This window comes from Pseudorasbora parva, chromosome 1, assembly GCF_024679245.1.
Source record: "Pseudorasbora parva isolate DD20220531a chromosome 1, ASM2467924v1, whole genome shotgun sequence".
In the NCBI taxonomy this organism is placed as follows: Eukaryota; Metazoa; Chordata; class Actinopteri; order Cypriniformes; family Gobionidae; genus Pseudorasbora; species Pseudorasbora parva.
Genome location: NC_090172.1, coordinates 52,108,218 through 52,135,202, shown reverse-complemented (window position 1 = coordinate 52,135,202; position 26,985 = coordinate 52,108,218). Strand labels below are relative to the sequence as shown.

At 37.3% G+C, this 26,985-nt stretch overlaps 2 protein-coding genes across 5 annotated transcripts in view; one reads left to right on the top strand and one right to left on the bottom strand.

The window, feature by feature from the left end:
- Positions 1-589: 589 nt before the first annotated feature.
- sdhaf2 (succinate dehydrogenase complex assembly factor 2) lies at positions 590-4,519 on the top strand. Its single transcript, XM_067451945.1, has 4 exons — positions 590-747; positions 2,104-2,315; positions 3,899-4,008; positions 4,133-4,519. The coding sequence occupies exons 1-4, from the start codon at positions 721-723 to the stop codon at positions 4,258-4,260; spliced, it is 477 nt and encodes a 158-aa protein (XP_067308046.1). The 5' UTR covers positions 590-720; the 3' UTR covers positions 4,261-4,519.
- Positions 4,520-15,408: 10,889 nt separating this feature from the next.
- Positions 15,409-26,985, bottom strand: part of syt7b (synaptotagmin VIIb) — a 183,464-nt gene continuing 171,887 nt past the window's right edge. For 3 of the 4 annotated variants that reach the window (XM_067445150.1, XM_067445149.1, XM_067445151.1), the window contains 4 exons: positions 25,689-25,803; positions 25,121-25,320; positions 23,612-23,734; positions 15,409-23,475 (listed from right to left, as the gene is read on the bottom strand). In XM_067445150.1, the coding sequence (XP_067301251.1) occupies positions 23,630-23,734; positions 25,121-25,320; positions 25,689-25,803 (420 nt within the window). In that variant the 3' untranslated portion in view covers positions 15,409-23,475; positions 23,612-23,629. Of the gene's footprint in view, positions 23,476-23,562; positions 23,735-25,120; positions 25,321-25,688; positions 25,804-26,985 lie in introns of all 4 variants that reach the window. The other variant, XR_010905261.1, reaches the window with a different exon arrangement.

Genomic DNA, 26,985 nt, shown 5'->3' with positions numbered 1-26,985 from the left:
ATAAAACTAACTGAAAACATTTTAAAATGACAAAAGTGCATAGAAATGACTAATTAAAATGAAAACTATAAAGACAAAATTATAAATATAATTTATAACAGAATATAAAAAGCTAATTAATAATATTGAGAACTATTATAATCTATAAATAATTATACAGTAACACTGCTATTGCCGACAACATTTGAACATAAAAAAATCATACATAAATCACTTTCTTATTTTTTGTTACAAATTTAGATTCAGGTCTTGTGCTTGTTTTGGGTCTTATAAAAGTAAAGTAAATGGTAAATTAATATACGTTATAATCACTGTTTATAATAGTCATTAACACTGTCCCTTTTTAAAAAAATAATTATGTAAAACTGAAAACTTACCATCCGCTTTGACAAGTGTTCACTAAAATACAGTCCCTAGGAAACAAATACTAGCTTTCATTCGGTTTTCCGTTTAAACTTACACGTGTTTTCAAGGACAAGCACAATATTTAAATACACACTTGTCATGTCTACACGGCATAGAAAACAAAGAACTATTCAAAGCAACATTCAAATTATATTAAAATAAGAAAATTATATTGACCTTACTATCATGGCGCCCACTCCACTGCGTTTCCTGCTCTGGTTGTGAAACAGTTGCATAAACTCTCCTTCAAAATAAAACATTGCCATCCAAGCACCTGGTCAGAGTCACACATTACTGAAGATACTTCTCGACAACATGTTTTCAGCAGCTATTGGAAGAAAGGTATGTTTATTTGTTTTGCATACATATGTGGCGACATGTTTTAAAGAGCTCATTTGACCTCACGTGTCTGAAGTGACCAAAGTGAACATTTTTCTGCAGCCCATTACAGACCAATATGATATCGTACAGCTAACATATAACATTCAAATTAAAGAAGGGGTTTTGAAAGTATTGGATATGTATCCTGTCGTCTGGTTTTGAATGTCTGAGCAAGGGCAAATGAAGATAACATAATCGTCCTCTGAATTAAGACTAATTTAATGATTTTATTATAATACAGTTTCCTTCAAAAATATTATAGACTCTCCACCTCTTGTAGTGTAGTGAATTTTGGACGTTTTTTTGTTGTTGTTGATCATACCAGGGTTATTATAATTAATTTATATATTGTGGCTACTTAACTAGAAATAAAATAAACACTAGGCTCCAATAAAATTTTATTTTTATTATAAATATATTATAAATGTATTTCATTTAAACTAGTTGCTAAGGCAACATTCCCTTTTTTATTTAGTTTAACTTGTATCTAAAACAAATAAAAATTAACTAACAATAAAATGAAAACGAAAATGATACAAACATAAATTATAATACTATATTTTTCAGTGATACTAAACTAAGACTAGATCATACATGCTACTGTATTAAGTCCTGGTTATAGTAAATATTTTAATTTGATAAATGTAATTATTTTGTACAAAAATATAAAGATATTGGATATGAAGTCATGTCTTGTGACAACTCTATAATGATGCCCAAACCTCTTTTTTCCCCAGTATGTTTATTATTTTACATTTTTAATCGGCATTCATAATTGCATATTTAAAGGTAGTGTATGTAAGATTGTGGCCAAAACTGGTACTGCAATCATTTTCAAATGACTGTAGAGCGGTGTATCCCCCTCCCCCTCCCCCTGACTCGAGGTTGCCAGATTGGCAGCAGGATCAGCAGGAATGTTTGTAGCTGCAGCTGTGGTAACTAGAGCAGATCTGGCAACCCAGATACCCAAACACTACTGACTTCGTGATTGGTCGATAGGTGGAGGGTGGAGCTTCAGGCCCAAACACAACATGTCAACATCAAAATCAGTTGAGGGCTGCAACAACAACTTTTAAATGACAATATCCTGGCCGGACTACTGTTGTCAGTGATATAACTATTTGAAATTAACATGATTTCTTAATGTCTAGTGACATATCAGGGCCATTTTATGATTAATTGAAATACATGCACAGAATGATGATTTCTTTTATGTCAGATAAATCATACACAGCCATATAAAAGTTTATGCTGATTAGAGGCAAGGGCAGAGAGAGGACATAATATCAACACTGTCTGATTTTAAACTATTCCCAGATTGTTAGTTCGGTTTGCCGAGCATCACTTCATCCAGCTGTTGGCACAGGGATTTCTCGGGGTTACCGAGGCGATGCCCCAGAACCAACCTTCATTGAGATCCCGCTGCCACCATGGCAGGAGAGGACCGGCGAGTCCCTGGAGATCAAGAAGAAAAGACTCCTGTATGAGAGCCGCAAGAGAGGCATGCTGGAGAACTGCATCCTTCTGAGGTTAGAATGCCAAATCACACACAACATTCTAGCAGGCAAAATCTTGGATTGGATACTCCAAAAAAAAAAAATATCTCAAGGAAACCAACATATAATGCTGTATATGGTGTCTAACGGTGCATTCAAGTCCTGCTGGGAATTTTGTATTTACGAGTTGGGAAGTAATTTGCCATTTGAGTGTTTTCCAACAGTGCTGATGTGATTTGTGGTAAGAGCATACCCCTGGTGGGAATAAAAGGGTAAAAAAAAGGTAATTTTGAGTTTATATCTCATCATTCAGACTTTTTTCCACTCACAATTCTGATACAAACTATTCTGCCTTTTCTCTTCAGAATTGATTCTATCTTGCAATTCTGATGTTTGTACTCAGAATTGTGATATAAAAAGTTAAAATAAAAATGTTATTGGTTTAAATGTTATCTATGCTAAAGGTTATAGGTTTAAATATTATTTCATGCAGTAACTGTAGGGCAAATTATGGCATTATCTCCCCCCCCATGAACTGCATATGTGAATATTATGCAGTACAGTATATATTATGTTTACATCAAATTTATGCTTTAATAGTAGACTAATCATCGCAGGTTTCTTTAGTCCAGTCTGTCCGTTTGATGACTTGCCACCATAAATGTCTATGCCTATTCAAGTAAAGTCACCTTTATTTATATAACATTTTATATTATACAGAGTCAGGGTTGACCAGGTTTGGTCTGTTCTCCTCTCTGGCACTGAACGAACACACACTGTATAAAATTATATGTTCAATAAGTTATGACGATGTGTTTTTACACAGTTTTAACTCATCGAAATAAGTTAAGAACTGTTAAACTTTTTTTTAATAAGTTATACAAGATGCAACTAATTTTTTTAAAGTCAATCAACATAATTTAAGTTGGAATAACTTAAACATCCCAACTCTATTGTACTTAAAAATTTCAGGCTGTAACTTGCTTCACTTCAAAAGGTGCCCTCGACCCCGATATTCTACAAAAATGAGTTTTCCTGCCACATTGCGCATGCAGCTACAGTGATGTAATTGTGACGTCTGCTTCTAAATGGTTTATTGCAATCATATTTTGTGCAGACAATTAGCTTTATTAGTGGTATTCCACTATGTTTCTCACTGACACATCCCCAACTCATACAGATCAGAGCTCAAAGAAAATCCTGAGCTTCCCACTCATCTTCACGACTTTGTGGTTCTGTTCAACTCGTAAAACCAATCTTTCCGACATGACTTGAATGCACAGTGTATATAAGTATGTTCAGAATGAATTCTAGTGTGCCATTTACACTGAATACTGCCTACTCTTTACAAAAATAGCTATTCTATTCAATGTCAGGGTTATTATGGTTAACTAAAACCATAAACTTTCATCACTTAAAATAAATTATGTACTAAAATACCTAAAACTATTTACATAAAAACATTAAATTAAACAACTTTAATAGTATTTAAATTATTGCAAAATAACACATTGCATATTATGTTGGTTAGAATGTTTCTAAGATAGAATATATAAAAATAAAATCTAAATCAAGGGACAGCTACACTGACTGTACTTTTTTGTTGTTGTTACCAGCCTTTTTGCAAAGCAGTACCTGAGTACAATGAGTGAACCACAGCTAAAGCAGTATGACAGACTCATCAATGAACCCAGCAATGACTGGGACATCTACTACTGGGCAACAGGTATGAACAGACTAATAAAATAGATGTACAGTAGTGGTGTATTGTGTACAATAAGACCAGAAACATGTATATAGGAAGAAAAGAAATTTGCATACATTTCTAAACACTGTCTTCCTCCCATCAGAGGCTCAGCCGACCCCTGATGTGTACCAGGGTGAAGTGATGGACATGCTCAAAGAGTTCACCAAGAATAAGGACATGGAGCAGCGTCTAGATGCCCCTAATCTTGAATATCTGGACAAGAGCAGTTAAAACTCACCCTTCTTTCAGAGACTGTCATAGCAAAGCAGAACTGCACCTGAGACTCAACCGACGCCATATATATGATATTTATACAAAGCAATTACTGTATATGTCATGCTATATAAATTAACACACACACACACACACACACACACACACACACACACACACACACACACACACACACACACACACACACACAAGAATAAATGTTGTACAGTGACTGTGATGTGAAAATACCAGTTGTATTTAAGTTTGTTCTAATGGATGACTGTAGTGTTTGTCTCAACAGGTTTATAACAGCCACAGGAAGAATATTTCTAAAGATTATTTCCAATTAAATATATTATATCGCCCAACGTCATCTCGTTTATTTTCTGTTGTCCAATCGAATGAATGAAGAGGCGGGCCTTCCGTTGTGTTGACCGTTACATTGATTTGACTGACAGTACAGGTGATTCGGGGGTTGCCTAGAAACATAAAAAAAACCCCGCACTGCTCTTTTCTGAATGAAAAAACGCTTACTAAAAAAGGCAGTGCAGTGTGCCTCACGTTTTCGAACCTTAAAAACGCATTCTGTGTGATCGGGGCCTTATAGATAATTTTGCTTATGTGTACGTGTCTAACAGAACATACCTCAGCACGCTGGACTCAGACACGTATGGGCCAGGGCTCGTAAAGCCCAGCAGGCCGATGAATCTCTTTATATTCCGTTCTTGTTCTGCTATTCTCTCTCTCTCACTCATGTTGACATCTGAAGGGCGCGTGCACGCCGAACGTGTATGTGTGTGCACGGTTCGCGCTTATATCGTCCGATCTTGCGGCTATGTGTAATATAAAAATAATAGTCCAATCAATCGCATGTCGATGAGAAATAAAACATTGTGTTTGTATGATAAAGACGTTTACGAGCCCTGTGATCAAGAAAATCATTCTGGTTGGCGGTTCTCCCTCATTCTCTCCTCTCCGTCATGTGGATTGACTAAGCTTAAAGGGTTAGTTCACCCCAAAATGAAATTTCTTTCATTAAAGGGGGGGTGAAACGCTTAGTTTCAGTCAATCTCATGTCAATCTTGAGTACCTAGTAGTATTGCACCCTCCGAAAAGTCTTTAGTTTTATAATATTTATAAAAGAAATATAGGCTGTACCGAGTCTTTCCGGAAAAAACCGAGCGCCTGGAGGTGTATCGTGTGGGCGGAGCTAAAGAATGACGAGCGCGCACAAAGCGGTGACGTCCTCAAGCATGGAGAAATCCATGGCTATCGATCTCAGCTAATACAGATAATGATCCAGAATCTAATTCGGAGGCTGAAATAAATTGAACAGGAGAAACAGCAACAGCAGGACGTCTGTCTCTGTGGTATGTACTGTATTTAGTGGCCTGTCAACATTTGTGTGCGTTTACTCGCAGTTTATGAGGACATGATTTGTTTTATGGACTATTGTATGCGACTAAACATTAGCAGTAGCAAGCAAAACGGTTTTGCACGTCAGACTAGTGTAACGTTATAAATAGAACAACAATGGAGTAACGTTAGCGCATTGGAATGACGAAGCACGCGATCGTGTTGTTTACTGATGTTTACTCACGCGACGATAGCCAACAGCACAGACATTTGAAGCAGTTTTACTCACCGACCATGAACCTTTATCGCTGGGACCGCTCCATCAAAACCAGACTTCTTTGGTATGATTTGGTGAAGTCCTGTGACAGCAGTGACCGTGGAGATCCACTTTGCGACGCGACTGAAGCGATGTTGTGAAGCTTCCCGTCATTTCTGCGTTCAAATCAGTTCAAATGCAGCGCTGCCTTCCCAGAATGCTGTGCTGAAGCATTGAAGTCACCCATAGGAATAAAGTGGAGCATGGCGCCTGGATCGACTGGATCTGGACCTGAGCGAGTGTTTATGGGCGTGCATTTCCTCTCTCGCTCTAGTCACACACGCGCGCGCACCCTACTGGGAGAAGAGCCTGTACGGCCCATATAATCGACGTCAAGCCGACCCATACTCAAAAAAAACTCTCCGAAACTTGTGAGAAACCGGAAAGAGTATTTTTGACACAGAAATACTCCATCAAACGTCCAACATTAGTTTTTGAAACTTTGTCTATGTTTAGGGTGGGAATGCAAGTCTTTAACAGTGTAAAAAGCTCAGTATGCATGAAACAGCATTTCACCCCCCTATCAGTTGGTTAGTAAGACTCTTTTGAAGCGTCGACAATACATTTTGGTCCAAAAATAACCAAAAATACGACTTTATTCAGCATTGTCTCCTCTTCCGTGTTGATTCTTTTTTTGAGGTTTGAAAACAAACGTGGAAGAGAAGACAATGCTGAATAAAGTCGTAGTTTTTGTTATTTTTGTACCAAAATGTATTGTCGACGCTTCAAAAGAGTCTAACTAACCAACTGATGTCACATATGGACTACTTTGATGATGTTTTCATAACCTTCTGGACGTGGACAGCAAGTGGGCATACACTTACATTCAAAGGACAGAAAGGCCTCGGACTAAATCTAAAATATCTTAAACTGTGTTCCGAGGATGAACAGAGGTCTTACGGGTGTGGACCGACATTGGGGTGAGTCATTAATGAAAGGAATTTCATTTTTGGGTGAACTAACCCTTTAAGCTCATTAAATATGCAAATCTTATCCAATCCTTGGGCGTTTACTTCAAAGTCTCCAGTGCTGCACGCCCATCAGAACCCAGCGTTTTGGAGAGAGCCTCAAAACCAGTATAGAAAATAGCCTATTACTTATTAGTAATGTTTTTTAATGTAAAAACCACACGAACATCATTAGTTGACCTTAGACAACAGTATATAAAAAAGCCAGTTCATGACACCTTTAACCCCCAAGATGTATTTGTAAATAAAAAAAAGAAGAAAGAAGTGTAGGCTATACATATAATTGCAATGACATCCAGTTATTTTTTTTATGTTTGTCAACATATGTTTTGAAATCAAAGCATGACATGCATTTTAAAAGACCTCAGCCAGAAGATGGCAGACTTTCCCTTGCTGATAAGATTTGATGAGCGTATAGGAGATGAGCAGCGACTCGTGCCGTTACCCACACTGTTGAAAAATGCATCTAAGTATTGTGACTAATCGAGTCCTTCAACATCATACTCAACAAACGGTTGTTCGCCGCAGGAAGGAATGCACTTTGCACCAAAACATAACCGACACTGTCCTGAATGCGGAGGTACACAGACGTCAAAGGGCATGCGGTTGATGGCAGTGAGCTTTTAGTCATGACAGTTTTCCCCTTAAAGCGAGCAATGTCCCAGATATGTGTCTGTAGCCTACCTGTGTAGGCATATCCTGCATTTTTGAAAATGACTAAACTCTCACTGCTAAAAAGCACAGAACTGCCGCTGGCCCATGCTTTCGTTCACATGCTCGGTTCTCTAGAAATGTGAACATGGTTGATGTGAAATGTGTTGATTAAAACACCCCCCCTAGACCTCAGCTATAGGCAAGGCGCCATATTGAATGTAACACAGATGAAAACAAGGTCGTAATGGAAACTTATTTTTGAAGTTTTGTCTACTGAAACTTTTTTCTTTCAAGAAAGATGTTTCATCAGTTACTCCAATCCATTGAACACACTAGGCTTCTATCCCTCAGAGCCTCTTTCATGTCACTACCCTCACTAAGGTCGATCATAGAAACCACTCAGAAGACCTCAGCAACCGCAAATATCCACTATAGCACTGAACAGTCTCTTACTTTCTGTTTTTACTGTTATTCTGAAATAATGTATGCTGTACACATACTGAATCCTCTACAAGAACATAAAGGGAGGGTAAAACTGTCATTAAAAATGAACTGATAGAACTGTTGCCACATCTAGAACCACAGACAAGGAAGAGGTAATGTAGAAGGATATAAAGGAAAAGGAATTCCTTTTCTCATTCCAGGAAAAGGAATGAGTTTTTGAATGTGAGAAGTCTCCTGCTCACCAATTAAGGCTGCATTTATTTGTCCAAAAATGCTGTGAAATGTTTTAACAATTTAAAATAACCCTTTTCTATGTTAATATGTTTTCAAATGAAAATAGGTTTTTTAGCATCCTTCCTCCAGTCTTCAGTGTCACAATGTCCTTCAGAAATCATTCTAAGAGCTGAATTGCTGCTCTAGAAACATTTCTTATTATTATCAATGTTGAAACCAGTGGTGGTTTTTAATATTAATATATAGGAATCTTCTGTAAAAATGTAAATATTTAAAGGTAGTTCATTAAATTCTGTCATGAATTACTCACCCTCATGTTGTTCCAAACCCGCAAGACTTTGGTTCATCAAAATGCCCCCATATGGATAGAAATATCCAAAATAATTGTCCTTGTGGGGACATTTTGTCCCTATGTAGGGTTTACCAGGCCACACGTACACGTACACGCACACGCACACACCTCTCAGACAGAGAGACTGTGTGATACCTGGCTCACAGGTGAGCTCTGCCTTTATATAGCATTGAAAGAGCCTGCTGCGTGATCTAACTGACCTCTGCCATCTGTCTCTATGGAGATGAGGAGAAATGGAGCCGGCCAGAGCTGCATAACACATCCAACACTGCAAGCACTCTCATTATAATCACTGAAGACATATACACTTCAGCCCAGCCCACCTGACCGTACAAAAACTTTAAAAGAAAAAAGTGTCATAAAGGTTTGAAGATTAGTTTCGGGTAAAGGATTAGGCCTTAGTTAAATTAGAACATTTTAGTAGCTTTTAGAAAGGTGATGAAAAAAACATTACTGGTGTGCATCTTGAGACAAAACAATGGCACTGACATTTAAAGATATGTCAGTGCAAGTTTCTTTCAGTTAAGCTCAATTAATTTTAGTCCAGTAAGCTTACGCCTCTGTGAAACCGGGCAAACGAGTCTTTAATAATAAATTCCATGTAGGAAAATCACACGGAAGAAGCTCAGGAAATAACCACACTTAACAAACAATACATGAAACAAAGAAAACTGAGGGCTTAAATATAAGGGAGAGTAATAAACTGAACAGAAATGGGTGCGTAGAAAATTAACAACCAAAGAAACTCTGGAACACATGCAGGCAAACCAGAATAAGGAAAAACTGAACCAAAACACAATGAAAAATAGCAAAACAGAACATGCATGTTACAGATACTGTATTCTTATCATTAACTAAAACTAAAACCACACACACACAAAAGTTATTTGAAACAAAATAAACATTAACTAAAAATAAAATAAGGTAACCAAGGTAAATAATTTTTTATCAGTTTAACTTAAAAAAAAAATAACTTAAATAAAAACAATATACACATAAAAAACTAATAAAAGTAAAAGACAACGAAATATTGAATAAGTTGCATTTAACAGAATGGGTGGATTTCGTTTGACCCCTGCAATAAGATGACTTAAGAGTAAAACCAAGGCTCTATTTGAGCTTTCTTAGTTTAAATTAATGTGAAATGGCTTTCAATCCTGATGTGCTCAGCTGCTTCATTACCTGTGAGACCTGCCGCTGACGTGCCAGCCATCGCAATTTCTGACTGATGGTTTCTTGAAGCTTTGAGCAATGATTGTTCTTGTTAGTGAACTCCATCATAAGAAGTGTTTTTTGAGAAGCTGTACTTGTGATTCTGTAATGCTGTAACATTGAGAGACCCAATGTTGACAAACTTTTCTATAAAAGTTGTATACAACTAACATAATGACATATGGGATTCAGATAGAGCTTGCAACACACGCTGCCAACATTTTTACCTACTTCAATTTAACTTATGTTCAGTTGCTGCCTTAAATTTTTATGTATATTCAAATCTGTACAGGACAATTTTTGTCATTATTTAAAATGTTAATGAAATGGAAAAACATGTTGCCATGACTTATTGAACATATCAATTTTATTTTTAATTTAATTAAACTTCTTTTTTTTTTTTTTTTTTTACAGTGAATGCTATTGGAGATAATTTTCATTCTACAGAGCATTGTATTAGACAAAAATACATAAAGGATTTTATCTTATTGTCAAAGTTGTCTGCCAACAAAAATGACATCAGATCCAGTGATGCTATATTTTAATTAAAACTAATAAAAACATTTTTTTTGTTAACTCTATTTTATTTTAAATGAAATGAAATCCTTTGCAAGTAACTAAAATGTAAGTACTACATTTACTAAAACTAAACAAGAAATTATATATATATATATATATATATATATATATATATATATATATATATATATATATATATATATATATATATATATATATATATATATATATATAAATATAAAAAAGTTGTAAAAATTACAAAAAGCACTACACAATGACTACAAATCAGAATTAAAATGTGTTTAAAATAAACCTAACTCCAAATATTAATAACTAATAAAATAGAATATAAATAATACAAATCTGATTAATTTGGAAAGTAATGCATATGATTAGAAACAGGGTACAACGGTACTAAAAGCACACCTTAAGAAAAATTTGCTTTTCACTACTCCTATAATGTGTAATGTGCAGAAAAATATATATGTTTGTATTGAACAATTATGGAGCAACAGATTTTGTGAAAATAAATCATAAAATAGGTTTATTTGATGTAAAAATCTTCAAAATGTATGACGTGACGAGGGGGGGGGGGGGGGGGGGGGGGGCTTTTACCCCACACATGGGGTAAACGGCTCACCAGCATTGGGCAAAAGGCAAACAGTATTGATACAAATACTTTCGCTAAACTAGTATGTTTTTTAATAATGTTTAGTCGCTAAAGTGTGAACTATTTTCTGTTTATTTTTTTATGAATAAAATAATACATTTCTTGATCAATAAATATGTTGCCATTATTCTCTTCTCTTTCTTTCTTTGCAAAAGAAAAAGAAGATATTTTGAAGGGTTCAAACAAAACTGGACCCCAATGACGTTCTTTTCTCAAAATATCTTCTTTGAAAAGAAATTCATACAGACTGGAACATAAAGATGAGTAAAATGTGACAGAATGTTTCTTTTTGGGTGGACTATCCGGTTAGAGGGTAATTCAAATGACTAAACCCACATATGAGTAATAAGAACAGCGAGCACCACTAACACTAACTTCCGATTTGAACAGTGTCTCAGGCAGCCGTCTTCATGAGCCGTATGAGCTGGTGGGCGTCTACTCAAGACGAGTATAAGACTTCTGTGCTAACAAACTTAACACAATCTTGTGCGCAAACTCTTTACATAAATGTTCAGTATCCATGGAGAAAGCCAGCTTGTTTGGTGTGTGGATCTGCCGTTCGCCCACACATCTCTCTGACATGTTCCTGTCATCCTCCACCGCGGCGAGCATGTGCGTGGTCTGTGTTTGAGTCGTGACAGCCGTGTATTTCATCGCTTGCCCTTGTCTCTCTCAAAATTGCTCCTCTTTTCCTCTTCATCCACAAATATGCAGCACTCATTGCCTGTTTTACTGGTGTAAACTGTGTTATTGCTCCTCTAGCGCTCACAAAACATGTAACGGTGTCAGACATGATCGGTCGCATGGGCAAACGCAGGCTTTTGTCAATTTCATCTCCATGTGCAAAGCTGCGTTTCACACCTAAAATCAACATAAAATCAAAATGGACAAAATGTTCTCGGTCATATTGTGTATAATTCATCAGTCCACGTTATTCCAAAGAAATAAAAAATGGCTTTGGAATAACATGCACTTGTTCAACTCTTAAACGGCTTTCCTTTTTGACTCACATCATGAATTGTTCATATTTTTCAACTGTTTTCCAACCACCTGCCTCCAGTCTGTTTGGGACACCTAATTTTCATGATCCAATCAATTCTTGATTAAGAAAATCAAGTGCATCCTACTCTTCCTTTTTTAGAGGATGGAAATCAACCAGTATAAAAAAAGTTTTATCCGTGGCAACAACTTAAATGTAGATCAGCTCCGTGGGAAAACCGCAGACATGGCACAATTGATCCAACCTTGCCAGCCCGCATCCAAGTGTGATGTCAGAAGCTACGCCTATGTCCAAATATGACAAACCAGTTCAGCAGAAACTCCGTCTTGCAGCAAATTTTATTGGTCATGTCAATACTGACTGCCTACACCAAAACACTGATACCTAAACCTACTCGTCACTATAACCGTAAATCATTCAGACTTATTTACACTGTTAAAGAGTTGGATTCTCATGCTTAACATGGCCAGATTTTTTTTTTCTTCCAAGTATGGTCCTGTATGAATTGATAAAGGCCCAGAATGAGGGCAAGAGCGTGCCCATCAACATGCTTTGTTTAGCTTACAGAAGTCGTCGGCATTGCTGTCATTTTGTTTTTAGAGTGTGTGTTTCTGGCTGTGAGGGAAAGATAACATTTTTCAGCTTCCTAAATAATCCAGCATTAAAGCTACACTGTGTGATATTTCCCCCCATCTAGCGGTGAAAAGCTATATGACCATCCAGTGAATAATAGTTTCTGTTCCTCTCAATTCTGATTTCGTTTTAACTCCTACGGTGGCCGATTTAGTCCAAGATGGCAATCCCCCTCTTCACATTCGACACAGTGAGTATGAGTTATCGAGTGTTATCGAGTGTCGACCATCGAGTGTTAAAATGTGAAATGCGAAGCTTGAATTTACGGGTATGTCCCTCTTTGGCTAATGTACTTTCAAGATGGAGGGGCAACATGGCGACAAGCATTCGAACCCCTCACCTGTGTGTATTTTCAATGGCATATTATAAACTTACGAGAATACTTTATTACTTAAAAGAAGTAAATATACATTAATGGGCACATATATTTTTGAAAGAACTAAGTGTTTTTAGCTAAGAATAAACTAAAAAAGTTACACTATTCCTTATTGAACTCTTCGGCCTGAATGGCAAGCGTCATGTCTGGATGAAACCAGGCTCTGCTCATTACCTGGCCAGTCCCATCCCTACAGTGAAGCATGGTGGTGGCAGCATCATGCTGTGGGGATGTTTTTTAGCGGCAGGAACTAGGACTCGTCAGGATTGCAGGAAAGATGATTTCAGCAATGCACAAAGACATCCTTGATGAAAACCTGCTCCAGAGAGCTCTGGACCTCCAACTGGGGTTAAAGTTCATCTTCCAACAGGACAACAAACCTATAAGCACACAGCCAAGATAACAAAGGAGTGGCTATGGGAAAACTCTGTGAATGTCCTTGAGTGGCCCAGCCAGAGCCCAGACTTAAATCCACATGAACATCTCTGGAGAGAGAGGCTGTGCAACAATGCTCCTTATTCAACCTGATGGAGCTTAAGAGGTCAAAGAAGAATGGGAGAACCTGCCTAAAAATAGGTGTGCAAAGCTTGTAGCATCATACTCAAGACTTGAGGCTGGAATTGGTGCCAAAGGTGCCTTAAAGGGGTACTTCAGTGCTGGGAAGATGAATCTGTATTTAAACTGGGTCATCAATGTACTAGAAATGTGACATTATTTTTGAATTTGGTGCCTTCTAGACTAAGAAAAGACAGTAAATGTATTTTTGTCTCATGGGGATGAAAGACTACAAATCCCAGAATGCTTCACTGCCCTGTGAGGCCACTCCCAAAGCCCCCAACTTGATTACTGTGACTGAGTTAGAGAAGACACTACAATTAAAAACTGAACGTGTCTGTTCAATATAATGAGTGAGTCACCGCGCGAGTATCACAGCACTGAGCACTAACTGCAGGAGTCAGATGAATGAGCTGATGAGCTCTCGTGATGAGAGCTGAGGTAATCGCGACTACACTCGCGGCATACATTCACAAAGCGAGTTCAGTCTGGCGCTTTTCAGTTCATGCCTTTGCAAGCTTAACTTTCATAGAAATTAATTTGAGAAGTTAAAAGACTTACATTGCTCACCATAGCTCCGTTTAAATGAGTGTCTGCAGCTGCGAGCTGAGCTCTGAGTGTGATCTCCATCCCCCATGCACAGGTTCAAAACATGGGGAAATGACTCCCTCTGCTGGCTGTAGTCTTTAGTCATTGGCCAAACATTCCTCCTATATGCAAATATCGTCAATTTGCATCATAGGAGGAATTTTTCCAGAAATAAAATGCATAAATCTCTTGTCTCAGGGGGATATGAGGGAGGAAAGCACAATCACTTGAGTATACTCCAGGGTTTCTACTGATTCAAAGCCATATGCTAATCGCTGAAGTAACCCTTTAACAAAGTATTGAGCAAAGACTGTGAATACTTATGCGATTTTTTTCCTTTTCATTTTTTTATCTTTAATAAATTTGCAAAGATTTCAAACAAACTTATTTCACATTGTCATTAGGTGGTATTGTTTGTAGAATTTAGGGAAAAGATAATAAATTGAATCCATTTTGGTATAAGGTAACATAACAAAATGTGGAAAAAGTATATATGTAAAAAAAAAAAAAAAAATTTTTTAATTGATGTTATTCCAGTTCGCCAATACAAAAGTTTACCCAACTATGATAACTTCCACTTCTGAGAACCCCAGAAATGTGAAAAGGGTACATTAAAACAACATTCCCAAAAAAATAAAATAAAAATAAAAAAATCGCTCAAGTTAAAAGTACAACTTTTAAAACACGTTTCTAGAACTTGCTTGCCATGCGACTTGCAATTAAAACACAAAAACGTATTCTGTGTGAACGGCCTCTCAGTCAACTATGTCTCGTTTGTGCCCACTTTTACTGAATGTCTCCCAAGGAATTTTAGGAGAAACATCTCAGTCAATGTGAAATGTTTCTCACAAACCATTTTACATCCAAATGTAAGATGGAACTTGATTTTATCCAGCTGCCCTTCGACTGAATTGAGATAAGTGACTGTTACAATACTGGAATGACGTCAGATGGTTGGAGTAGAAGAGTAGTTTAAAACGAAGCGTTTGTGATGTTACATGAAAGGGCAAGTTGTTTAATTTGCAAAGTAAGTTATTTAATTTTGATTATGAAGACTTCTTTATTTGTAATAATGTGCACGGATAAATTGCACAGGACGTATTAAGAAAATACTAGCGTCAATTTGAAACTTCAGTATGTCTCGAGTTATGAAAGAGCAACCTCTGAGCAATAAAGCTGTCCTGTTGAGGCTATTTTCTACTTCTGATGTGCGTCAGCGAGGACAGGTGCAGTGCCCTGGATGACCATCATTAGATGAAAGCCATTCCTCACAAAACTAAAAGAGTATGTGTGTTTTCCACCAATTTCCGTTTATTAGTATCAATTTTGTTCTCTTTCAACAAAAGACAGACAAAAACTCTGATTCATTTCAAATGCTGGTAGCACTGTTGAGGGGGTTACAGTTTGGGTCATTGTAAATTAACCAGAAGAACTCAAGAGACAATTTACGAAAAAGGTGGTGCAACATCGCAACAATTGTCTTACTTTGTTGAGTCAGAACACACACACACAGAATTTTTTTTTTTTTTTTTTTTTTTGCTATAAAACCCTACAGAACATTAAATCTGTGCAAAGATGAAATCAAACACAATGTAACAAAAACAAGTTAAAAGTAAAGCAAAAACCATTCTATCATAGAATTACTATCATTACTGCCTTTTTAAGCAAAGTGAACTCATTCTCTCAACTTATAAATCAAGAGACTCCAAGAAACGTGTCAGTTTCCTTTTTATATACAGGTTTACATCTATTTACACTGTACATTTATGCCAAAATAAATCATCAGTATGTCAAATCATATTGTGCACACCACAGAGATGCTGCGAAACATCAGGGGTCTTCGTCAAAACTCCCCAGGTAACATTAATTTTTACAAGCACACACACAAATTCACACAACATCTTTAGATGGGTTGTCGTCACACACATCAAAATTCAGTTCCGACTCCTCATTCTGATGTCCGCAACTGCCTCTGTGATGACAGACGTGACCATTCAAATGCTGGTTGTTTCAAACCTGGTTTGGCATTTTGTTTTGTAAGGTCAAAACATCTGCAATCCAACAGCTGAGGAACTAATTCAAACGGAAATTTGTGGATACGACAGTATAACAGACAAGCTCACATTAGCCGCCTCACCACGGTGAGTCACAGAACTAGACAAGACAAAACAAAACAAAACAAAGCATGCCGCTTCACCGGTGCATTCATTTCATTTTCACATCAGGTGCTTGCCGTTTTCATCTCGCAAAGCAAAACTCACTAAGATTTGGATCCTAAAAGCAGGACCGTTGAAACCTGGGAACAAATAGTTTTACAAAAGAAAAAGTTAAGCGATGAGACATAAATCTCAGCCAATCAGAAAATATCTGATGTTATGGGTTCAGTATAAGTTCAAATCAGTTTGGGGCACAATGTGAATTTGTTTTGTTTTAATATAGAGCAATCTTTACATTTGTCTTATATTATTAATTATCTAATTTTTTTTATTATTATAAAGAAATAATAATGATAAATAATAATAAATCAGACATGTTAGGATATTTAGGATATAATGTGGCAAAATACCTTAAATCTTATTATTTATTTTATTATTTGAGGTTTTAAAATGTGCTTGTATTTTGTTAAAAGCACTGTACTTTTTAAATGTAAGAATATTTATTATTAAAATTTGCAAAGTTGTCTAAATTGTCTTTTTTAAAGTGGGAATACTTTTCTAGGTGGATGAACGTATGGTTATTTAAATAATGTGTATTTTTACATTTATTATCTAGCCCTTTATACTTCCATAAGTGTTATTGTAACTGACATTATGTACAGTAGTGCAACTGACAGTAGTGCAGTCAGTATAAATGAAAAGGAGTTTTCCCAAAATTTTTAATTCTGTCATCATTTACTCACCCTCAAGTCGTTCTAAACCTGTATGAGCTTCTTCCTCAGCCAAATACAAAAGAAGATATTTTGAAGAATTTTGGTAAACAAACATTTGATGCACCCTATATTTTCCCCCATACTATGGAAGTCAGTGGAGTCCATCAACTGTTTGGTTACTTACAGGGCTTGGCATGTACTTTTTTCTCAACAGCCACTGTGCCTAGTGGTACTATCCACTCAGCATTTTTACTAGCCACAATTTTGACATTGATACCATGGGGAAAACTGCCAGACATATATTATCACGATTCCAGTATAATTTGGCAGCCACTGGTAGCTATATTGATGCATTGAGTCCCCATAGCCTACTGTGCATGCACTTTGGGTGTGAGCAAAAAATCTGCAGGAATAAGTAAAATTAAGCAATACATGGCAACGAAATTTAAGTCCTTAACACCAACAGTATTAACCCGGAGCAAATTAAATGAGTAAGTTAAGGGGCAGTTTGTGTGTAACTCGCTGTAAGTGGGAAATTATTAGGCTATTAGCTTTATATATAAGCTTTTTCAGAAATTTTAGTAGCAATATGTATACCTTTTAAAAAAAAATATATATAAAAAAAATATGATAACACTACATTGCATTTAATTTATTATTTCAGATGTCTTTTTAAAAGTCTCCAATTGAAAATATATATTTAAAAATATAACCTGCCAAAGTGGCTAGTAGGAGTGACTGTGTTACCCGCCACCGCTGAAATACACCCGCATTTGTTGGGTTGGCGGGTGTTAATGTCAAGCCCTGGTTACCCATATTCCTCAAATATATTCTGTCATGTTCGACACAAGAAACGACTTAGGAATGGCTTGAGGGTGAGTAAATGATGACAGAATTCAGGGTTAATCACTTTATGGGTGAATTATCCCTTAAATTGTATTGTATTAAATGTGTCCCATTTTACATTAGGTGTCTTTAACTAATGTACTAGCATTTAATTTAATTGATCCAATGCACTTATTGTGTACAAACATGTTTTGATATTGTACTTATATACTTTTTAAATGCATGCAATTACAGCTGAAATTACATCTATAATTACTTTTTACCTAACCCACCCATACCACCAAACCTGTCCTGTAGACCCACTAGACCGGGTAAACCCAGCCTGATCTGCGGGCGACTTGATTTCGCCCGGCAACTCAGTCTGGAAACCCGTACATTAATTTCTACTGCTGCTGTTACACTTTTGCGGGAACCAATCACAGACTGGCTTATCCACCTGGCGCACTATTGGCGGGTTTAACACGATGACGGATAGAGAAGTGACGGGTCGTTGCCCGTTGATCACGTCTCTTGTGGTCTGATTGGTTGAAGGACTATCCAATTGCATACAGAGTCATTCGAATAATGCTCGTTGATCACGCCTCTAGTGAGTAGTAAATTGAGCTTTGTCTGGTGATAGCCAGACAAGTATCCCACCACAATAGCAGCAAACATTTTTGCAATACCATACGAATCTAATAAATACATTTTTGATGCAAGTACATAGTTAAATACACCTAATAGAAAGTGTGACCTCTACTGTATCCAAAACATTCCTTAAATATAAAAATAAATACAAATTTGGACCAATACGTTTGCACTGTGAGCAGGACTTCACAGTATGAAGAAAACAAAATGACAAAAATTCAGAATAAAATTGAACAGAAAGCGTTTATCATTTGATGCTTCATCAGGTCAAATTTAACCATGAACTCAAGCGACGGCCCTGCTTACAAGTCCAAATAAAAGAATCCACACTCATTTTCCTCCATCCATTTAGTTACATCTCTTTAAACCACCTTCAACGACGGTTTGAATATTTTTTTAGGTCTTGCTCTCACTTTGGTGTGTTTTTTGGCCTTTGAACTCTTCCCTCACTCTCTTTGTGTCTTTGAGGACGTCTGTCACAGCGTGTTAGGGGGGGGGGGGGGGGGGGGGGCAAGCTGTGAGAAACGTCTGGCAGTGATATTCATGTCTAACGTCTGGTTTGACACTAAGAGCACATGCATATGGAGGGGAGAAAGGTGATAGATGTTTCACTTCCTGAAGGACTGCGTGTGTGCTTCGAGTCGAACGAATATGAACGGATGTCCTAACCCTGAAGTTAACCCTTACATTGACCTAGAAATGTTTTCACTGTTGTACATAAATATTGCTTATCTACAGTACATTGCCTTATTATTTCAAGTAAGGAGTTCGCTTCTTCAATGAAGTGTTGTAGTCTGTTATAATAGATATTTCTCCTAATTTAACTGTTGACATGGTAACAATTTGAAACCTTCCCTTTCTATATTTGCCTTTTCTGTTACATAAGTAACACATTAAGAGGCGACAGAAATCCCAAGCAAACGCAGCATACAAAATGTTATCCAGAAAACAAAATGTGATAGTATTGCTTTTATATCCTGCAGTCTTGCCATTTATAACTCATATTATACCATCCTCAACGGCAGGCTAATGCTGCCTTCAAGTCATGTTGGAACGATCGTGTTGAAAAGATGAGACCGTATGAACAAGATTGCAATGTTGCAATTAGTGTAATTATTTTCATTGAGCACAGACTTTGTGAGTTGAGGGCATGTTGATTCAAGAATTACGCCTGAAGCTAATTGCTATCATAATAAGCTGTAATTGTGAATGTTGATGGCACAATTTGTGTACTGTTCATGAGGAATAACAAAAAAAGCTTGCTACAAAATACAACCTATTAAACCGGTTTATGAGGTGACAGGCTTGTGGAAGTAAACTACATAGCCGTCCTTCTCTAAAGAGATTCCCAAACTTTTTTAGTCAGTTGAATCCTGTATTAACCTAAAATATTTACACCAAGTACCCCCTGAGATTTTAACTTAATATTTCAATAATTTAACAACAATTTGCATGTTCACAGTTCTCTCTGACGCCGGTTAATTTTTATCTGATTTGCGGGTAAACAAATAATATATTTTATATTAGTGTATATTAAGTGTTTTTTATTTTATCATTATTTTAATTATTCATAATTTGTTTAAATTGATTTATTTTATCAGTTATTAGGTCTTCATCTATACCCATACTCCATGGAGTTACCCAAGTTTGAGAAACCCTGCTTAAAATAATCAATTACCCATATTTTAAAAAAGTAAACATTGAAACAATCAACAAAATCACCGCTTACAATAATAATATGGCTGTTTTCTTAAATGTATTAAATTAAAATAAATACTAGATGAATATCCCGATGCATGTCTAAGAATTTATTTAGTAAATGTTAGCAAATATTCTCATAATTTAATAATCCATAATTTAAGCATATCTTTGAAACAAATAAAAATGTATTCTCCTCGAATGAGCCAATTTCCTGCCGTTTCCAATCAAAAATGTAATGCAATATCTCAAATTTAGCATAAAAATACATGGATGGAAACTCTGCAGCATTGTAAAAAAACAAACAAACAAACAAAAAACAAACAAACAAACAACAACAAAAAATATATATATATATAGTACCTATTTTAATCCAGCCAAAATCCTGCTGTGATTCTGATTTCTCAAACTTTGCATTAAGACTTGAAGGCAGCATAAATTCTGTAGGGAATCAATCGTATGATCGCTGTGATCCAACCATCAACACATACACATACAGACAGCAACAAACCCATACAAACACACACACCAAGTCAAAAGACGCACAAACAATCACATGACTTACATTATATTTTCTGCTTCCGCTCTTTTTCTTTAAATTCTAAATTGCACATCTTATTTTGGAGGGACTCTAAGAACTTCTTCAGCCCTTTTTGGAAATGAAAAGAAATGAACAGTGTTTTGGCAGCGTTGAACTCACATAGGCAGTGTCATTGCATACTGGTTAAGTGGTTGATGCAATCCTCTGCAAGATGTGTACGTTACATGAGGAATGCTAGTTTGGATAAAAGGATTTCTGTGGTTCTGCTTCTACCACAAAGGCGCATATGTCGACACACGTTTCAAACAATCACTCCTATCTTGTCTCATTTTGCTTTGAAAGAAATTTAGCAACGTACTCTAGCCTATGCAAGTACACAAAAGCTTTGGCCAGTGCATTGCAAGTGTGCTGTCCTGATGTACATACTTAAGACGTGTTCGCATTTGGCAGGTTTGGTTCGATTGAAATAAACTCTGCGATTGCTCTTTTAGTGCAGTTCGTTTGAATACGTGTGAATGCTGCCATCCAAACCCTGGTGTGCACCAAACAAGCAAACCCAGACCCCTGAGGGTGTGTTCACACTTGTAGTTTGGTTCGCTTGGTTGGTTTGGTCCAGACCAAAAAACATTTAGTCCTGGTCCACTTAGCGTCCACATTGGCATTTTAACACAGAACCTAAAGATACCTGAAAGCATAGGGATACGTTCACAACCTGATTGGTCGGCTTTTATTATGTATATTTCACGACTGAACTTACCGAACATTGCATATGATGGTATTTTGACCAGCTGAGAACTCGTAAAGAGCTTATACAATGTGTAAATGAGTCAAAACAGCGGTAGGAATCCCTCCATCAAACATACACATCTGCTGCGAGGAGAGCGGCTCTGATGTCTGTACCGAACTGTGGGCAACATCTGCATTCTGCCCTTTCTAGGGTCGCAATTTGTGACATCATGTCCTGTTTTTGGTTTGTTTACATGTCTTTGGTCCGTGTTGCATATATCAACCGAGAGCTTGTTCGGAAGTGGACCGAGACCCATCTTTCACCGGTCTTGGTCCGCTTGTTTGGTGCTCACCAGGGTTCCGATTCACATGAACCACATTAACAGAGAAATCTCACCAGGGTTCCGATTCACACTTATTTAAATGACCTACATTAATAGAGAAATCGCACCAGGGTTTCATTATAATCTAAACAAACACCAAGTGTGAACACACCCTGAAAATCTGGGTCTCAGTCCGCTTTCAAATAAACTCTGATAGAAATATGAACACAACACAGACCAAAGACATCTAATGGGTCCTGCACCCTGCGCGATTTTTCAAAATCCTTTGCGAATGTTGCTTGTCGACGAACATGATCCCCGATGTAAGCCATGTCACACTGTAAGATCTCAGTTGTCATTAATGCCAGACTGTACGATAGTCAATGGCCGCTTAAAACACACGCACGCAAGAAAATTCATCTGGTGTTTTATATCATCAATGAATGACGCGTTCGGTGACAGTGAGCTGCATTACACGAGAGACTGAAATGCTGGCTACAAAGAAATCTCTAGCTCTCGTTTTAGTCATAGTTTGTCTTGAAAAACCCCATATATTTTACGATCGTCGTAGGAGAAGTCACACTGCAGGATTGTGCGGCAAATCTTCTGACACTGCCAGAATTTTGTCTGAGGTAAAAATTTGACCGCAGCGCTCATTAATAGGCTGCCGGTGAACATGTCAAACTAACGATCAAAGACGTCAGATTTTAGCCTAGGATCTGAGGAATCTTTTAAGATTTGCAAAATTTGTCTCAGACTTCCAAATCGCGGGCAAAATCGCACAGTGTGCACTAAACTAAAACTAAAACTAATCCAAAAGAGGACCCTCATAAAAACCTGGTTCTTCTCGTTAGAGGAGCTATGTTGCCCACTACAGTTCGTAGTTGAATGCATTGTAAATGACGTCTTCTTGGAGCTTCTGGTAAAAATACCATCAAATGTACACACAATGAGTGAATTTAGCCCAGCACACAGCATTGTTTTGGATGTTCTGTTGGAAAATATACATCATAAAATAATACCTAGGTGGAAATTGGGCCTAATTGTACTCCCGACGCTACAACACATGAGATTAAGCTCACATGGCAAGAAACAACAAGCATTCAAGTACTTGCGTAGACCCACTCATTTTTTGTCCCTATTTTGTTTTATACGCTTATTGGAATGTTCTAAAATTGTTTAAACTGATCCAGTCAATTAAAGTGAGCTTACGTTGTTCAGTTTTTTCTTTTAACAAGACCTCTTTTTTTCTGTCACATAACAGCACCCACAGTACATACAGACGACAAAGAGTTCCAGCGAATTTCTACACTGTTCCGAGAAAAACATCAAGAGGTGACGAAGTCCAACACATAACAAGTTCATCCCTCCTTCAACTAGGTATTGCACTGTGGTTGCGATCCTTCGGGATCTTTCCGTACGCTCAGAGGGATGGCACGAGGGAGGTGAGACACAAACATGGCAATAGAAGGGTCTGTTCGGGAGATTGTTTCAGCCGTTTCAAGTTCAGCGATTGAAGTACGATGATAGAAGTCACCCTGTTCCACGGTCCAGCTGTTCAGAGAACAGTCGAGTTATCAAACTTTTTTCTCAAGGAAGACGAGTCTGTTTACCTCTCTCGGTTATGCAAGACTTTCTCTCCCAGTCTTCTTGGCAGTGCTTAGCCTCTTTTTGGTGGGGGAAAAAAATAAAAGCAGTGAATAAAGGAAGGGTCTCCATAAACAAACTGCAGGAAAAAAAATCGAGAAGGGAGAAATAGAGAGACAGAGAGAGAGAGAGAGAGAAAGAAAGATAGTTGGATGGCTTTTGGTACCCGTGTTTAAACTTGTGCATATCAACAGGGTTTTGAAGGTGTTGTTTACTTTTGGTAGGCGGGTCCTTCAAGCTTTGAGAGCGTGCCATTGGGCAACAGCAGTGCGCGGATGACTCATCATGTCTTTCCAATGTTTTACCTCCGCTGGGCCACTCTTCCATGAGAGATAGATCTAGAAATATGGCATGAAATGAAGTAAAGGTGGAAGAAACAAGAACAGGAAAAAATAATAAGGATAATGTTTTCCATTAAATTTGACAATAAAACCGCAATAATATACGCTGTAAAAAAGTCTGTAAAAATAGGGTGTAATGTACTGTATAAATATGAAGGAATTTTCCATATTGGTTTTTTACATGTGTTCTGAATTACACATTGCATTATTTTTGTGTTTTCAAGGTTAACGGAAATTTCCGTAAAATTACTGGATGTTGTACTAGCAGAAAATGACCAGTACATTTTCCGTTTGTATTTTTTACAGTGTACAGTCAAACCAAAATTCTTCAAACCACCAACATTTTCTCACATTATCACAGTTTTTTTAGCCTAGAAATCTAGACGCACCCTAGCGGCAGCAAATTTTTAATCTGCCCGCAAGTGTCGTCTAGGAACTCTCAATACCCTTCTGAGCTGTATTCCCCTCACTCTGGACGGGCCAATCACATTGTGTATAGAGTCGGTGGGTGGGCCAAGTTGCGTTTGCATGCTTCTAGTAAACACAGAAAATGGCGAACAGCGGCGGTCTTTCGAATCAGCTTTGACTGGGATTCTGGAAGACTTGGAGTTAAGCTTTTCTCTGAGAAAAGAACAAAGAACGACACTGAAGTCATTCTTAAAAATGGAAGATGTGTTCGGAGTTAAGCCGACCGGATACGGCGAATGTTTAATCTATCAACAAGCTCTGTTTCACCGTCGTTGCTCTGGTTGGTGTAGCTCTATCCTATCGCGTGCAGAGGGAGTTTGAAAGGCAGCCGTTTATCCCGCCCCTCGGATTGAGCCCTGTCTATGATGAGTTTCCAGACCAAACATCTTGATGTGGGTCTGGCTTGTCAGGCTACAGTTTATTCGCTATAGTTTAGAAAATGGTAATACAATATGACAAGAACTCAGAGTTAAACTGTGTCAGAACAAATTAATCTTGATAATGTCAGATAACTTTAATAGAAAGGTATGTAATGGATTACAATTAACCAATCAGCTGTCAGCTGTTGTACACAGTTAGAAAATACCAATTTAAGTCAACCAATTACCAAGCAATGCTTCATTTTGTTCAGTCTGTAGTGTAAAAGGTCGCATTAGCAATTAAAGAAAAAAAACACCAAAACATGTTCAGGTCAAAGTGTCTGAATAATTTTGGTCCCAAATATTTATACATTTTACTGGTAGTCCACTGTATAAAGAATGTTTGGGTAAATGTCACAGTTTACTTTATTTTGCGATCCTTACTTACATGAATGAACTATAGTGTCCTGCACCCACTAGTAAAAAATGATATCTGGTGTCTGAATAATTTTTTGGTTTGACTGTATACATATTTTATGTTCCAGCGACATCGCACCTTGCCTATGACATCATTGCGGCTCAGTCTGTCCTTATCCATGACTGTGATGACGATGGTGGTCTCTCTGAGAACGTGAGCAGGGACGTCGAAGGGGAAGGACTCATTAAACACAGGGTTCAAACACCTCTTCATCACCACCGTCTTCTTCTTCTCCACTCGTTTATCTTTGTTCATCAGCCACACTTTGACGTAGGGGTCTGAAACGGGCAACAGTCCACAGTGAGTTGCATCCAGGGATTTTGAATTCTGTAATGAATTCTAAATTACATTCGAGGTGATTACTGTGCACCTTCTCAAGGACACTTATTTTCCACAGAAATCCCAAGCACTAATTGCACACAATATAACTTATTAAATGTATTAATTTAGCAGATGGATTGCAAAATAACTTATAGTGCATTCAAGGTAAACACATAGTGTGTCCTGTGGGAATTTAAACCACAGTGATGTGCTAGCGCCATATTCTACCAGCTGAGCTAAAGGAATATGACCATAACACATGATTTATACATAATAAGTTATATTTAAGATTCATCTATGAGGTTTTATGGATGTATATTCATACCGGATGTTCCCCCGATGTCCATGGCTTTGAGATTGCGTGCCTTGATGATGCTCACAGTGATGGTGTTGGCAGTGGGATTGTAACACAGAGACACAAGGAGGTCTCCTCGACTCCCCTGAAGAAATGATCACCATAAGGTCAGTACGGGGCCGGTTCACTGGTTCAAACTTCACTGTCACGCAAGCCAGAAAATAACCAGGCAAGCTAACAATTTCTTTAAAATAAACATCTCCTTTAGGGGGCAAACAAAGAAATTTGTTGACATGTTTTTAAACTTTTAAACAAAGACACATGAGTTTTGTATGGTAACAGGACTGAAAAAAATGCATTCATCTTAAAATCCTTGTAAAAACGAAAAAGTTACCTGAGATGGACCAACAAATATTTTGAATAGTTGAGCATGTATTATTAGATTCAGTTTAAAAAAGATGAAAACTTATATTTGGAAGAGTTACAAGAAGCAAATGAAACCCATTCAAAGGCCCATATACATATATGCTGCAGAAGTTAATGACAGGCACACAATAGCTTAAATTATGCTTTTACACAAAAATGTGAAAATGAAATTGTGCACTGACATTTGGCCAAGCATTGGCTGAAAAAATTAAATAAAATCATCATAGAGATCTGTTGAAAATTAAGAGACCACTTAAAGGTGCCCTAGAATGAAAAATTGATTTAACCATGGCATAGTTTAACAAGAGTTCAGTACATGGACATCACATACAGTGAGTCTCAAACACCATTATTTCCTCCTTCATGTTTGCAAAAAACACCCCGGAAAAACAGGCGATTCTCGTCATAACGCCACCTATGACGCAATTGCCGGGGATCATTAATATGTACGCCCCCAACATTTGTATATGGCAGCGCATGTGTCACGCGAGGATAGAGAAAATGGCAGATCATGGAAATAGATGTTATGTTCCAGGCTGTGTAGGGGACACGGGGACTTATCGTAGCCTTCACACTGAACAAAACTATCAACAGGCATGTTTATCTATAGAAGGATACCGCAAAAATTTAATTAAAAGTTGTTGGTTTGCTTGGCCCATTTCACCGCAGACAGTTTTTTTTACCTGGACAATAGCAGGCTTCATTCAGCGTCTGATACTGGAGAAGCGCCAATTCAAACTACATCCCCGAGAGCAGTGAGTAAGTTAGTGATTTTATCCACTTATGGACTGTCTAAACAATTTTTGATTAAACTGGAAGTTTCTTAGTGAGACAACATTACTGATTATATCCCCTGTTGTCTAGATCCAGATGCAGATAGCAAGATGCCAGTACAGTAACA

Bases quoted from the DNA above. Each gene is read 5' to 3' on its own strand.
- sdhaf2 (XM_067451945.1), top strand. From the start codon at position 721: ATGTTTTCAGCAGCTATTGGAAGAAAG. The intron at 748-2,103 runs GTATGTTTATTT...AACTATTCCCAG, and splicing joins CAGCAGCTATTGGAAGAAAG to ATTGTTAGTTCGGTTTGCCG. The intron at 4,009-4,132 runs GTATGAACAGAC...TCCTCCCATCAG, and splicing joins CATCTACTACTGGGCAACAG to AGGCTCAGCCGACCCCTGAT.